We start from the raw sequence: 12,909 nt of genomic DNA, 5'->3' as shown, positions 1-12,909 counted from the left end.
GAATGGCTTCTCTCTTGGAACCTATCTTTGCCAGATCATCAGCCGCTTGATTCTTCAGTCGGGGTATATGATGGAGCTCTAACCCCTCAAACTTCTTTTCCAGCTTCCTCACTGCATTGCAGTATCCAGTCATGGCTGGGCTTCTCACGTCCCACTCCTTCATCACTTGATTGACCACCAAATCTGAGTCGCCATAGACCATAAGGCGACGGACGCCGAGTGAAATGGCCATGCGCAACCCATACAAAAGGGCCTCATACTCTGCCTCATTGTTGGAGGAATCAAAGTGAATCTGGAGCACATACCTGAGCTTATCTCCTCTGGGGGAAACCAAGACAACCCCAGCACCGGAACCATTCAACATCTTAGAGCCGTCAAAAAACATGGTCCAATGCTCCGAGTGAACTTGAGTTGGCTGCTGTTGCTCGATCCACTCGGCAAGGAAATCTGCTATTGCTTGGGACTTAATGGCTTTCTTTGCCTCAAACTTGATATCAAGGGGAAGAAGTTCAATCGCCCATTTCGCCACTCGACCAGTTGCATCTCTGTTGTGCAGAATCTCTAAAAGTGGAGCGTCGCTGACGACTATAATGGAATGATCAGAGAAGTAATGAGCAACCTTCTTCGTGGTCATGTAGATCCCATACACAAGCTTCTGATAATGAGGATATCGTTGCTTCGATGGAGTCAAAACTTTAGACAGATAGTACACTGGGCGCTGAACTTTAAAGGCTTTTCCTTCCTCTTCCCGCTCGACCGTAAGCACTGTACTGACGACTTGTCCTGTGGTTGCGATATAAAGCAACAGAGGCTCTTTGCTGACTGGAGCAGCAAGCACCAGCTGGGTGGAGAGCAGAGCTTTTAGCTCGGCAAACGCTGCATCAGCTTCTGGAGTCCACTCGAACTTGTCTGCCTTCTTCATCAGTCGGTAAAGAGGTAATGCCTTTTCACCGAGTCATGAGATGAATCGACTTAATGCGGCCAAGCATCCAGTAAGCTTCTGGACATCGTGCACCCGCATAGGGTGTTTCATTCGGAGTATAGTGCTATTTTTTTCTGGGTTAGCGTCGATTCCTCGTTCGGAAATGAGAAAACCGAGTAACTTTCCACCAGGAACTCCGAATGTGCACTTTGATGGATTGAGCTTGATATCATACCTTCTGAGGTTGGCAAATGTTTCTGCGAGGTCAGTCAGCAGGTCGGAACCCTTTCGCGACTTGACCACGATATCATCCATATACGCTTCCACATTCCGACTGATTTGAGCGAGCAAACACTTCTGAATCATTCGCATGAATGTGGCTCCGGCATTATTGAGGCCGAATGGCATGGTGATATAGTAGAAGCATCCGAATGGAGTGATGAAAGCTGCTTTTATCTCGTCGGGTCCGTACAGACGGATCTGATGGTACCCGGAATAGGCGTCTAGAAAAGACAATCTCTCACATCCCGCAGTCAAGTCAATAAATTTGATCAATGCGAGGGAGAGGAAAATGATCTTTCGGGCAGGCCCGATTGATGTGCTTGAAATCGATGCACATTCGGAGTGAGTTGTCCTTCTTAGGAACCATGACGACATTGGCGAGCCACTCGGAGTGGTATATCTCTCGGATAAATCCTGCCGCCAATAGTCGAGCCACCTCTTCACCAATAGCTTTTCTCTTCTGGACGGCGGACCGTCGAAGATGTTCTTTGACTGGTTTTGCTGCTGAGTCGACTCTAAGGCGATGCTCAGCCAGTCCCCTGGGAACACCCGGCATGTCAGCTGGCTTCCATGCAAAGATGTCCCAGTTCTCACGGAGGAACTGGATGAGCGCTTCTTCCTATTTCGGGTCGAGTGTTGTGGAGATATGGGTCGGAGCTGCATTGGGGTCGGTTGGGTGAATGTGGACGGGCTTCATCTCACAGGACGACTGGAATGCTGACTCCGTGGCCGGCTTCTTGGCTCGCAGCAAATCACTCGGATCTGCATTTTGCTTATACTCTTCAAATTCGACCGCTGTCACCTGGGAATCGGCAATCTTTGAGCCTTTCTGGAAACACTCTTCTGCCTTTTTCCGATCACCAGTGAGAGTGATCACTCCTTTGGGGTCGGGCATCTTCAGTTTGAGGTACACATAACATGGTCGAGCCATGAATCTTGCGTAAGCTGGTCTCCCCAAAATAGCGTGGTAAGCGCTTTGAAAATCCACGACCTCAAACGTCAATTTCTCTTTGCGAAAATGTTTCGAATCACCAAACACCACGTCCAGAGCTATTTGGCCGAGTGACTCGGCTTTCTTTCCTGGTATGACTCCGTGAAAACTCATGTTACTGGTGCTCAGTCGGGACATCGGAATGCCCATTCCTTTAAGCGTGTCCGCATACAACAAGTTCAGTCCACTACCACCGTCCATTAGCACCTTCGTGAGTCGAGTGCCTTCGACCACCGGGTCGACCACCAAAGCTTGCCTCCCGGGGGTGGCTATATGAGTCGGGTGATCAGACTGGTCGAATGTTATGGGAGTTTGGGACCATCTCAGATAACTTGGTTTCGCCGGGGCGACCATGTTCACCTCACGGTTAATAACCTTCAGTCGGCTCTTGCTTTCCACATCCGCAAAAATCATCAGAGTGGAGTTAACATGAGGATATCTTCCCTCACTGTCCTCCTTGTCTTCGGCTTTGTCCGACTCCTTTTCCTTGTCCTTTGGTTGTTTTCCTTGGAACTGCTGGATCAGGAGTCGACACTGCCGAGTGGTATGCTTCGGGTAGATGATATTACCCTCTTCATCTTTCTTCGTGTGGATGTGACACGGCATATCCATCACGTCATTTCCCTCTTTGTCCTTCACCTTCTTGGGGTTCCAGGATCCTTTGGGTTTCCCTTTGAACTTGCCCTGAGTCACGGCCAGAGCCTCTCCAGGAGCTGCTGGTTCAGCCTTCCGCTTCTGCTTCCGACTGGTGTTTCCCTTTTCCGACTGACTCGGCTTGTACTTGCCGCTTCGGAGTCGGTCTTCCTCTTTGCCGTTGGCGTACTTGGTGGAAATCTCCATCATCCGACTCAGGGTCATGTCTCCGGTTCGACCAAACTTCAAACTCAATTCTCTGTTATTAACACCATCCTTGAAGGCGCAGACTGCCTGATGATCAGACACGTTCTCCACGGTATGATGCAAAGTGATCCATCTCTGAATATACTCTCTTAGAGTCTCATTCGTCTTCTGCACACAAACTTGCAGCTCTGTCAATCCAGCTGGTCGCTTGCAAATTTCCTCAAATGTTCTGACGAACACTCAGGAAAGATCTTCCCAAGTGTAAATGCTGCTTGGAGGTAACTGATTCAACCATGCTCTGGCAGAACCTTCCAACATGAGCGGTAAGTGCTTCATAGCCACCTCGCCATTCCCACCGCCGATCTGTACAGCCACTCGGTAATCTTCAAGCCAAGTTTCAGGCTTAGACTCACCGGTGAACTTGCTTACTCCAGTTGCCAACCTGAAGTTGGGGGGAATCACCGCGGCTCTGATAGCCCTGCTGAAACATTCCAGACCAGAAACATGCACTCGACTGCTTGTGGGCGCATCTCTGTCAGGGCCGCCTCGATGAGCTCTGTTCCGGTCGACCAAGCCTTGCACGATGATGGATCGCGCGTCGAAGCCTGGTTCCCGGGGGTTGACCGGAGCTCTTCGCCCCACACTGAGTTGACGCCTGTCATCTTGCTGCCGAGGAGCGTGAGACCCACCTCTCGGGGGAGGAGTGGGCACTCGACGCCTATCATCACGATCGTATCGGTCACCATATTGGTCCCGTCGATTCTCGCGTCCTTCACGCCGCGGAGGCGATCTGGGGCTGTGAGCCGACTGAACCGTATTCGCAGCGACGGATCGACTGTGAATTCTGTTGCGTGACTGCGACACGGCTGAATTCTGATCTCCTGCTGCCCAGAGCAAATCTCTGATCTGCATCAGGCCTCTACCAGCCTCTGACTAAGAGGGCTGAATGGACTCTGCTATACGGGTTGCAGCTGCTAAATTCTGAATCGGGGTTCGGTATACCTGAGTCGGCGAGAAGAGTTGACGTCGATTGGAGTTGGGTACTCGTTGCCGCGCGCGCTCATTAAGTGCTCGCTGAAGGTTCTCCAGACGAGCGCGTTCAGCCAAGTTGGCCAAACGTGCTTCCTCCAAGGCGCGAGCCTCGGGGGTTTCTCCCGCTATGGGAGTGTGCAGGGCATCCATGTTCCTGCGGCGAAGTTCTTCCCTCTGCAGGGAATTAAGTGGATCGGGTTGATACTCTTCGTGGACTTGAACGGGGTCGCCTCCACCGTCTACCCCGTCCTCGCGAGGGAAACCGGGAGGGCTGCGAGGCCCGTTGACCACCAAGACCTCTGCCGCTGGATCACTGCTATCACACTCGGATGCAGTCTTTACGGAGCCAGTCGACAGATCGAACAGGCCGTAGAGAGATTCGTCAGGCTCGATTGCCGCAACTTGGGTGGTGGCCGTCTGGCGAGCCACCGCGTGCCTCACCCATCGCTGGAGCCTCGACCGACCAGAGCGCTTGCGCTGGCGGGAGACCGGGAAGGTGATCGATAGTGGAGTCGACCGATATGGAGTCGACGGTTGCCGCAGCAGAACGCCGCGGACACATGCGCGAAAATGCGTCACACCGCGGACGGGGAGCGCATCAACGTCGAGTGGAGCCTCCTGGAGCCAAGCGGAGTCGTCGGCGATGAAGGTGAGAGCGCCGAGACGGATCTCGCGGCCCTCGACCAAAACTCCACCAGCAACCATGATGAAAGTACTCGGAAGAATCGCAACTTCTCCAAAAATCGCTAAGACACCTGCCCCACGGTGGGCACCAACTGTCGTGGTTCTAAGTCTGACAGTAGAGTGGGGGTAGGTATGGAGAGGCAAGGTCCTAGCTATGTAGCAGTTGTAAACACAAGGGATGTACGAGTTCAGGCCCTTCTCGGAGGAAGTAACGGCCCTACGTCTCGGAGCCTGGAGGCGGTCGACTGGATTATGTGTGTATGGATTACAGGGGTGCGAACCCTTTACACTGAGGAGGGGGTGGCTTATATAGTGTCTGCCAGACCCCTTCGGCCCTCAGTAATGCAGGGTTTAAAGTACATTAAGTCTAGGCGTTACTGGTAACGCCTCACATAAAGTGTCCTAAATGCCATAAAGTCTACTTAATTACAGACCGTTGCGGTGCAGAGTGCCTCTTGTTCTTCTGGTGGTCGAGTGAGTCTTCATGGTCGAGTCCTTCGAGTCCGTCGAGTGAAGTCCCTCTTGGTCGACTGGAAGGCCGTTTCTTCTGAGGGTGTCCTTGGGTAGGGTACTTAGATCAGGTCTATGACCCTACCCTAGGTACATGACTTCATCAAGGGGGGCACCCCAAGACACACAAGTTGATCTTCGTGATCGTTCCTTAGCCGTGTGCGGTGCCCCCCTCCAACATATTCCACCTCGGTCATATCGTTGCGGTGCTTAGGCGAAGCTCTGCGTCGGTAGAACATCATCATCGTCACCACGCCGTCGTGCTGACGGAACTCATCCCCGACACCCTGCTGGATCGGAGTCCGGGGATCGTCATCGAGCTGAACGTGTGCTGAACTCGGAGGTGCCGTACGTTCGGTACTTGGATCGGTCGGATCGTGAAGACGTACGACTACATCAACCGCGTTGTCATAACGCTTCCGCTTACGGTCTATGAGGGTACGTGGACAACACTCTCCCCTCTCGTTGCTATGCATCACCATGATCTTGCGTGTACGTAGGATTTTTTTTTGAAATTACTGCGTTCCCCAACAAGGCCAACACACCACCTCATGGTTGCTGAGGCGCTGAAGTGGACCCTGTAACAAGTTGATAAGGGCTGACGCGCTTTTTTCTGGGCTGGCACGAAAGTGGTAAACGGTGGCAAGTGTGTGGTCTCCTGGAGGAGAGTATGTCGCCCCAAGCAGCTTGGAGGGTTGGGCATCATTGATCTACACAAGCACGGTATCGCTCTAAGACTCAGATGGGAGTGGCTTAGGAGGACGGATCCATCTAGGCCCTGGCAGGGCCTAAACCTCACCGCGGATAAGCAGGTGACTCTCGCTTTCCGGAGTCTAGTCCAATGGCGTGTTGGGAATGAAGAGCACGCCCTTTTTTGGAGAGATAGATGGCTTAACTGAGGCACGGTCACTGAGATTGCTCCCTTGGTGGTTGCCAGAGTCAGGACGCAGGTGGCAAATAAACGACTTGTCAGAGAGGGGCTTTGTTTGCACGCCTGGACAGATGACATTACCGGGATCCTAGATACTGACGCTCTAGCACAGTTCATTCGGCTCTGGGAGCTACTTATGGAGGTTCACTTGGATTCGGAGTTGGAAGACGCTCCGCTTTGGGCATGAAACGAGTCCGGTGTCTACTCAGCAGCTTCGGCGTATAGGATGCTTTGTATGGGAGGGATTCGGTTTCACTCTTTCGCGGCCATCTGGAAATGCTGGGTGCCGCTATCCTGTCGGATTTTCATGTGGCTTGCGGTGCAATATCGCCTTTGGACTTCGGATAGGAGAGCTAGGCATGGGCTACAAGAGCAAACTTCCCCATGCTACCTCTATGACCAGGATGAGGATACGGTGGATCACATCCTGCTACAGTGCGTGTACGCTAGGCATGTGTGGTTTCTTTGCTTTAGCAGGATCGGAGTGGACCTAAATCTTTGCCCCACGACGCAGTCCCAAATTGCTGATTGGTGGTGCGAGGCGAGGAGGCGGATTGACAAACGTGCAGAAAAGGCTTTGACACAGTGATTATGTTGATCTGCTGGTCTCTGTGGAAGCAGAGAAATGCGAGAGTCTTTGATAGGAGCGGCACGTCGTGACGGAGGCCATCTTTCAGGAACTGTTTACCTGGAAACAGGTCGGCGCGACTGGAGTGGAGCATGTAGTTGACTAGCATATAGAGTGTTGTGTGTGGAGTGGAGGCAGTGTCCTGGTCGACTTGTGACCACGTGACTAGCCACAAATCTCTTTTATACATATGGCATACCCTCGAAAAAAAAACACACATGTAATATTAATGAATTTCCACTCTAATCATCCAAAAATGCCAGGAAAAAGGCTTGCAAATAATAAGACACCAACTTTATGCCCACACACTTAACCCCTCTCTTCATCTCGACAGTCGACGCGCACACACACTGTGTATGTATAAAACCGCCCACTCCCCCAAAAGCCAAGCACTCTCATCAGGCCGCAGCATTACCTCCTCTTCGCTCCTCCCCACCACCTTTCCGCGCGCCCCACACACGCGCACGCACCCGGCAACCGCCGCCGCGATGAACGGTTCCGGCAGGGCGAGCGCGCGGGGCGGCGGGGATCGGCTGCCGCCGGAGCCGCAGCGCGATCCGCTCGAGTTCCTGTCCCGCTCCTGGAGCGCGTCCGCCGCCGACGTCTCCCGCGCGTTCGCCGCCGCGCCGGCGGCCGGCGCCATCGCGGAGGACATCGCCGGGGAGCTCGACGACGCCGCGAGCGCCGGCACCGGCACCGGCAGCTCCTTCTCCTTCGCCTCCGCGGCCACCTCGCAGCTCATCATGGACCGGATCATGTCCCACTCGGTGCGTTTCTTGTCACTCCCTCTCATTTTTTTACGGAAAAAAGAAATCGGTCTTTTTTTAATTGGGCTGGGATTCAGCCCTTCTCATTCTCCCCAAAAAATGGATCATTTCTTATCCTTTTTTCAGATTGATTTCATCTGTTCATGGCATCCTATTTTTATTTGACCAATTAGTAGCTGCTTTATCGAATCGAATGCCACCTGATCCATGGGCTCCCCTGTACTCGTCAGGACAAGAAGAAACATCCAAATATGAGTCTTTTTGTTTTGTTTCTCCGGCAGGAAAATAACAACCCATTTTTCAATCGTCAGATCATCGATCTTGATCAGACCAACCTTTTTTCTCTCTCAATTAGTTACTGCAGTTAACTAGGCAGCGTTTTGAGTAGAGATCAGGTACTGCCGATTAACATTTCTTTTCCCCTGCAGCAAGAGGTGTCGCCGCTGACCTCCGGCCGCCTCTCGCACAGCAGCGGCCCCCTCAACGGCGGCGGCTCCTTCTCCGACAGCCCGCCCGTCTCGCCGGATGTCGACGACAGCAGGGTATATTGTGCTATCCCATCCTCCCCCTCTGCATTTTTCTTCTTTTAGATGAAGTGATGATGAACTGCCAATTTCCTTTTTACTTGGATAAAATAAAGGACAGGCTAGTTATAATCTACTCCTTTTTAACACAGGAGTACTTATTTTTTAGGTGATTTTACTTGTACTCCTGTGTTGACTGCAACTCACTGAAACAAAAAGGGCAGATAATCCTTTTAATCATTCTGTGAATTTTGAGTGAGCTGGTTACTTGGCTGCTGCTATGTTCTAGTTCTAGGCTCCCTTGGAAATGCATATGTTTTTTGTCTCTTTCTTTTTGGGTGTGGAACACACTATGAGTTCCCTAATTTTAATCTTGGATAGCAACAAGTTTGTAAGTTTTTATTAGGGTAGCTGTAAATTTCTTCTGTTTTCTAGTAGTACAACCTGTCAGACTGGTTGGGACAAAAACACTGCTTTTGGTTGCAGGCTGGCAGACATTTCTTGCACAAAACGGATACGGTAGATGAATTTAATACGATGTGCCTTTATCTCCACCCAATAGATGCTAAACAAGAACGAAAACTTTAGTCACACACTATATCTACTCTAGCAACTGGATCATGCCATCTGCTGTAATTTGGTAGGCATTTAACAGACATTAGTGAGTAGTATGATTAATGAAAGAATCAGGGACTTTGTTGCACAGGCAAATAAAGCCTGGTGTTTGGGCCACATCACCTGACCCAGTGCGTGGATGCTTTAAATTCTGATGAAAGCATCTATCTATTGATAATCCTTCATGCCCTTGTGTTTCTTTAGAGAAGATTATTTCTTCACTTTACTGATGAGTACACAAAGCAAGTGTGAGTGAACTGAAAGAATTCAGTGTGCACTGTGGTATAAGTACCATCTAGTCAAGTCAAGCTTGGGTCATGGTCCAGCAGACGAGATTTTCTTTTCTGAGGCAAAGCAGATGAGAATTGAGAAGCATATGCCACACAATGATTCAGCAATACTATCTTTAAGGCAAATCTGGTTGGCAATTTGGCCCTCTGTGTCCATCACCATGGCCACTACTATTTCAAACTGAAGAAAGGAAGAGATGAGCTTGCTTGCTGGTGTGAGTGTGACCTTCTGTCCTGGGTGCAGTGCTCTTGTAGCTCTGACCAGGGAGAGAGGGAGGAGGGGGTGCTCCACTCCTCTTGATTTGATGGTCTTCGGCGCTTGCTTGCTTGCTGTGCAAAAGAAGCTTTGATTCTGGCTGCCATTTCTGCCCTTTCTCTGCCACTCTGGTCTCCTCCTTCCACAAGCAAACACTGCAACCTGTCCAGTGCCTCACTGAGCTTTGAACTTCACTCTCTCTCTCTCTCTCTGGATAAAAAGCAGCACGCACTGTAGCTTGCAGGCCTATGGATGCAGCCCTTGTCTTGCCCCATCTTCACTTTGACCTTTAGCAAGCTGCCTTTCTCATCCCTAATCAAGTGTTCTCATGTCCCCAGCTTTCTCTTCTAATCTAATGATGCACTCTTTTTTATCTGATGTAATTAGAGTATTAGCTTCTGTCACAGAGTCTTGTTTGTTCCCCACAGAGTGCCTCCATGATTATGTCCTGTGCAAGTGGTGTGTGCATTAACCTATGGCACGCCTCGGCAATTCATCAACTAGATCTATGCCCTAGATTAACCCTATGGAGGCACAATGATTTGTGTACACTTGGCAGTGCAAGAATCATTGCTACAGCGTGTGCTTTTAATTAGGAACCACCACACAGGCACACACTGTTCTCCAATTAAACAACTTCCTTTGGGCACTGACAAAAAGTGTTCACAACACAACTTTGAATATTGATTGATACTATACGAGTCATTTTAATCATCTTGGTATGTTTTGTTTGATTTATTTATGGATTCAGTTATAATATTAGATAAATTTTGATTCGTAATGGTGCTAATAGTATTTTCTGGCAAAAAAAAGATGCAGTTTTGCAGAGCAGTGAGCACGCCCAAGGCGCAGCCACCGCGGGGCGGCAGCAAGACGGTGGGGCGGTGGCTCAAGGACAAGAAGGAGAAGAGGAAGGAGGAGACCAGGGCGCACAACGCGCAGGTCCACGCCGCTGTCACGGTGGCCGCCGTGGCCGCTGCCGTCGCCGCCGCGGCCGCCGCGACCGCGGGGTCGGGAGGTAAAGACGATCGCGCCGCGCGCACCGACATGGCGATGGCGTCCGCGGCCACGCTGGTCGCCGCGCAGTGCGTGGAGGCGGCCGAGTCCATGGGCGCCGAGCGCGAGCACCTCGCCGCCGCCGTCGGCTCGGCGGTCAACGCCAGGACCCCCGGCGACATCGTCACCATCACGGCCGCCGCCGCCACTGGTGAACTCATCATTTCAGCCGAATTCTTGATCACAATGGCCATGAGAAAAGACATGGGCATGACTGCTTTCCCGTTTCTTGATCGGCAGCGCTACGAGGGGCGGCGACGCTGAGGGCGAGGGTGCAGAAGGAGGCGTGGAACGTCGCCGCGGTGATCCCGGTGGAGAAGGGCTCCATGGGAATGGGAGGTCACAGCCACGGCCACAAGCACGGCGCCGCCCAGAGGCAGCTGCAGCAGCAGCCGCATCACAAGGTGCAGGAGATGGGCAGCAGCAACAGCAGCAGCTTCAGCGACGACCTGCCGGCGATCGATCAGGACGAGAACAACTTCCTCGGCATCTGCTGCCAAGAGCTGCTCGCCCGCGGCACCGAGCTCCTCAAGCGCACCCGCAAAGGTACTGCATTCCCCCGGCCGTCGAATGATCGCCGGTCGCCGGTCCATTCCGGCGACAGATGCTGTTCTGAATCTTCACTGATGTTGCCGATCATGTGCAGGATCGTTGCATTGGAAGGTCGTATCAGTGTACATCAACCGAACGGGCGTGGTACATCTCCTTGCATTGTTCTTGATCTCCTATTGCATAATAATTCTGTTAACTGATGTGTGAATTCGGCCATTAAATTTTGCAGGTGATGCTGAAGCTGAAGAGCAGGCATGTCGCCGGGACCATAACCAAGAAGAAGAAGAGTAAGTGCACAAGCTATCTCCTACAGTACATATACAGCCATGGCGTGCTATAGCTTTGTACTAGCCGTGTGGTTTTGTCTCCCTGTCATGGTCACCGGTGACATCCACTGACGCCGGAGTTGCCCCGACAGGCGTGGTGGTGGACGTGTGCAGGGACCTGGCGGCGTGGCCGGGGCGGCACCTGCTGGAGGGCGGCGAGCACCGGCGCTACTTCGGCCTGCGCACGGCGGAGCACCGGGTGATCGAGTTCGAGTGCGCGAGCCAGAGGGAGCACGACATGTGGACCAAGGGCGTGGCGCGCCTCCTCGCCATCGTCGAAGGCCTCAAGCGCTTCGCATGATCGCCGCCGTCATCAAGAGCTGCGCAACCCATGGTGATCCGATTGACCTTGTTAGAAATGTGTTCTTGTAGTTCTTGCTATTGTTTTCTTTGTTCCGATCTCCTGTAAGTTTTAGTTTCTTCTCCTCTCTCGTCTAGACTTGAGTGAGTGTGGCAAATGGGCAATGGCAGGCAGTACAAAAATCCAAGCACCGGTAGTTTCTAATTGAACCGTGGTAGCCTCATGCATGTTCGATCTAAGAGCATCTCTAGCAGATCCTGCAAACCGGGCTGCCTGCTATAATAACCATAGATATAGCGGCGATTTTTCATCCCAAACAGATCCTATAAAATCGCTCGTCTGTTAATTATTTTTTTGGATCCTGCATAGTTCAGACCGATTCTGCTATATCTAGAGGATTCATCCCTCTTTTTACAGGGACCTGTAAAATAAATAACCGTTGGCGCGAGAGAACTTTCAGGTCCGGCCACCGCCCTGAGCTGTCACCGCTACGTGAGCTGCTATTTTACAGGGACCTTTTTGTAAATTCAATTGGTTTATACAGGATCTGTTCTGCCCACATATAAATCGTACCATTCGTTTTAAGAGATATCGTATACTGTTTTTAGAGAACGCAGTTTTAACGGCTATGCTAGAGATGCTCTAAACAACCTTGGGAACAGGAAGAACATCTCAACATGGCTGTGTGTGTCACTGTACTACAAAGGTTTACTCAGCCTCTGTCTTTGTAGGCTGGGCAGAATCTACTGTCTGCAAGGTGAAAGCAAAAGCAAAAGTGAAAGCAAAAAAGGGCTGGGTTGCCAAGCCATGGGTACCTTACCAATCTAATCCAATCTAGCTCCTGGACGCTGAAGATCAGCATGCTAAGTAGAGGTGTCAGCCAGCCAGGACATAGACCAACTTGTCTGCTGCCTCTTTGAATTGAATTGCTGGGGCCATTCTCTTTTCTGGATGCAGATGATTGGAGCCCTGTTGGTTCTGTAGTGTAGGAGGTTTGCAGCAACAACTCTGCATCTATTCTAAACCTATGAATGATGGCATGGAGCTGGAGGACCGTTCCGTTGTCACCCACAACTGTTTGTGGATCATGCAGGGATTGCAGGACCAGGTATTGCTCTGAATGAGGCTGTTGTTGGGTAGTTTTGGGCAGGACCACTCCATTTTGTTTGAATCATAAGCATTAGCAGTCCAGGGCCTGGGCTTTCATGCCGGTTGCTGTCCTGGTTGGTGATTGGTTTTTGAGGGTTAGAATGATACATTTGTGGTTACAGAGGCCGTAATGCTGGAATGAGAATGCAGTATGGTAGTGCAAAGGGACTTAAAAAGACGCCGGAATAGTAGGCGACCTAAGTTTGGCCATTGTCGCCGTTTGGTTTAAATTGGAGCTACTCTATCAGAGCCG

General features: G+C 51.4%; 1 protein-coding gene across 2 annotated transcripts; it reads left to right on the top strand.

Moving 5' to 3' along the window:
* Positions 1-7,230: 7,230 nt before the first annotated feature.
* On the top strand, positions 7,231-11,734 carry LOC119307454 (VAN3-binding protein-like). Of its 2 annotated transcripts, none has more exons than XM_037583531.1 (7): positions 7,231-7,587; positions 8,016-8,129; positions 10,092-10,479; positions 10,569-10,874; positions 10,975-11,024; positions 11,110-11,167; positions 11,299-11,734. In XM_037583531.1, the coding sequence occupies exons 1-7, from the start codon at positions 7,309-7,311 to the stop codon at positions 11,505-11,507; spliced, it is 1,404 nt and encodes a 467-aa protein (XP_037439428.1). In that variant the 5' UTR covers positions 7,231-7,308; the 3' UTR covers positions 11,508-11,734. The 2 variants fall into 2 exon arrangements, with proteins under 2 accessions (XP_037439428.1, XP_037439427.1); XM_037583530.1 differs by having other exon boundaries at positions 10,086-10,479.
* The last annotated feature ends 1,175 nt before the right edge of the window (positions 11,735-12,909 follow it).

The sequence above is a fragment of the Triticum dicoccoides genome, chromosome 5B, assembly GCF_002162155.2.
Source record: "Triticum dicoccoides isolate Atlit2015 ecotype Zavitan chromosome 5B, WEW_v2.0, whole genome shotgun sequence".
NCBI classification, from domain to species: domain Eukaryota; kingdom Viridiplantae; phylum Streptophyta; class Magnoliopsida; order Poales; family Poaceae; genus Triticum; species Triticum dicoccoides.
This window is presented reverse-complemented; position numbering and strand designations above follow the sequence as displayed.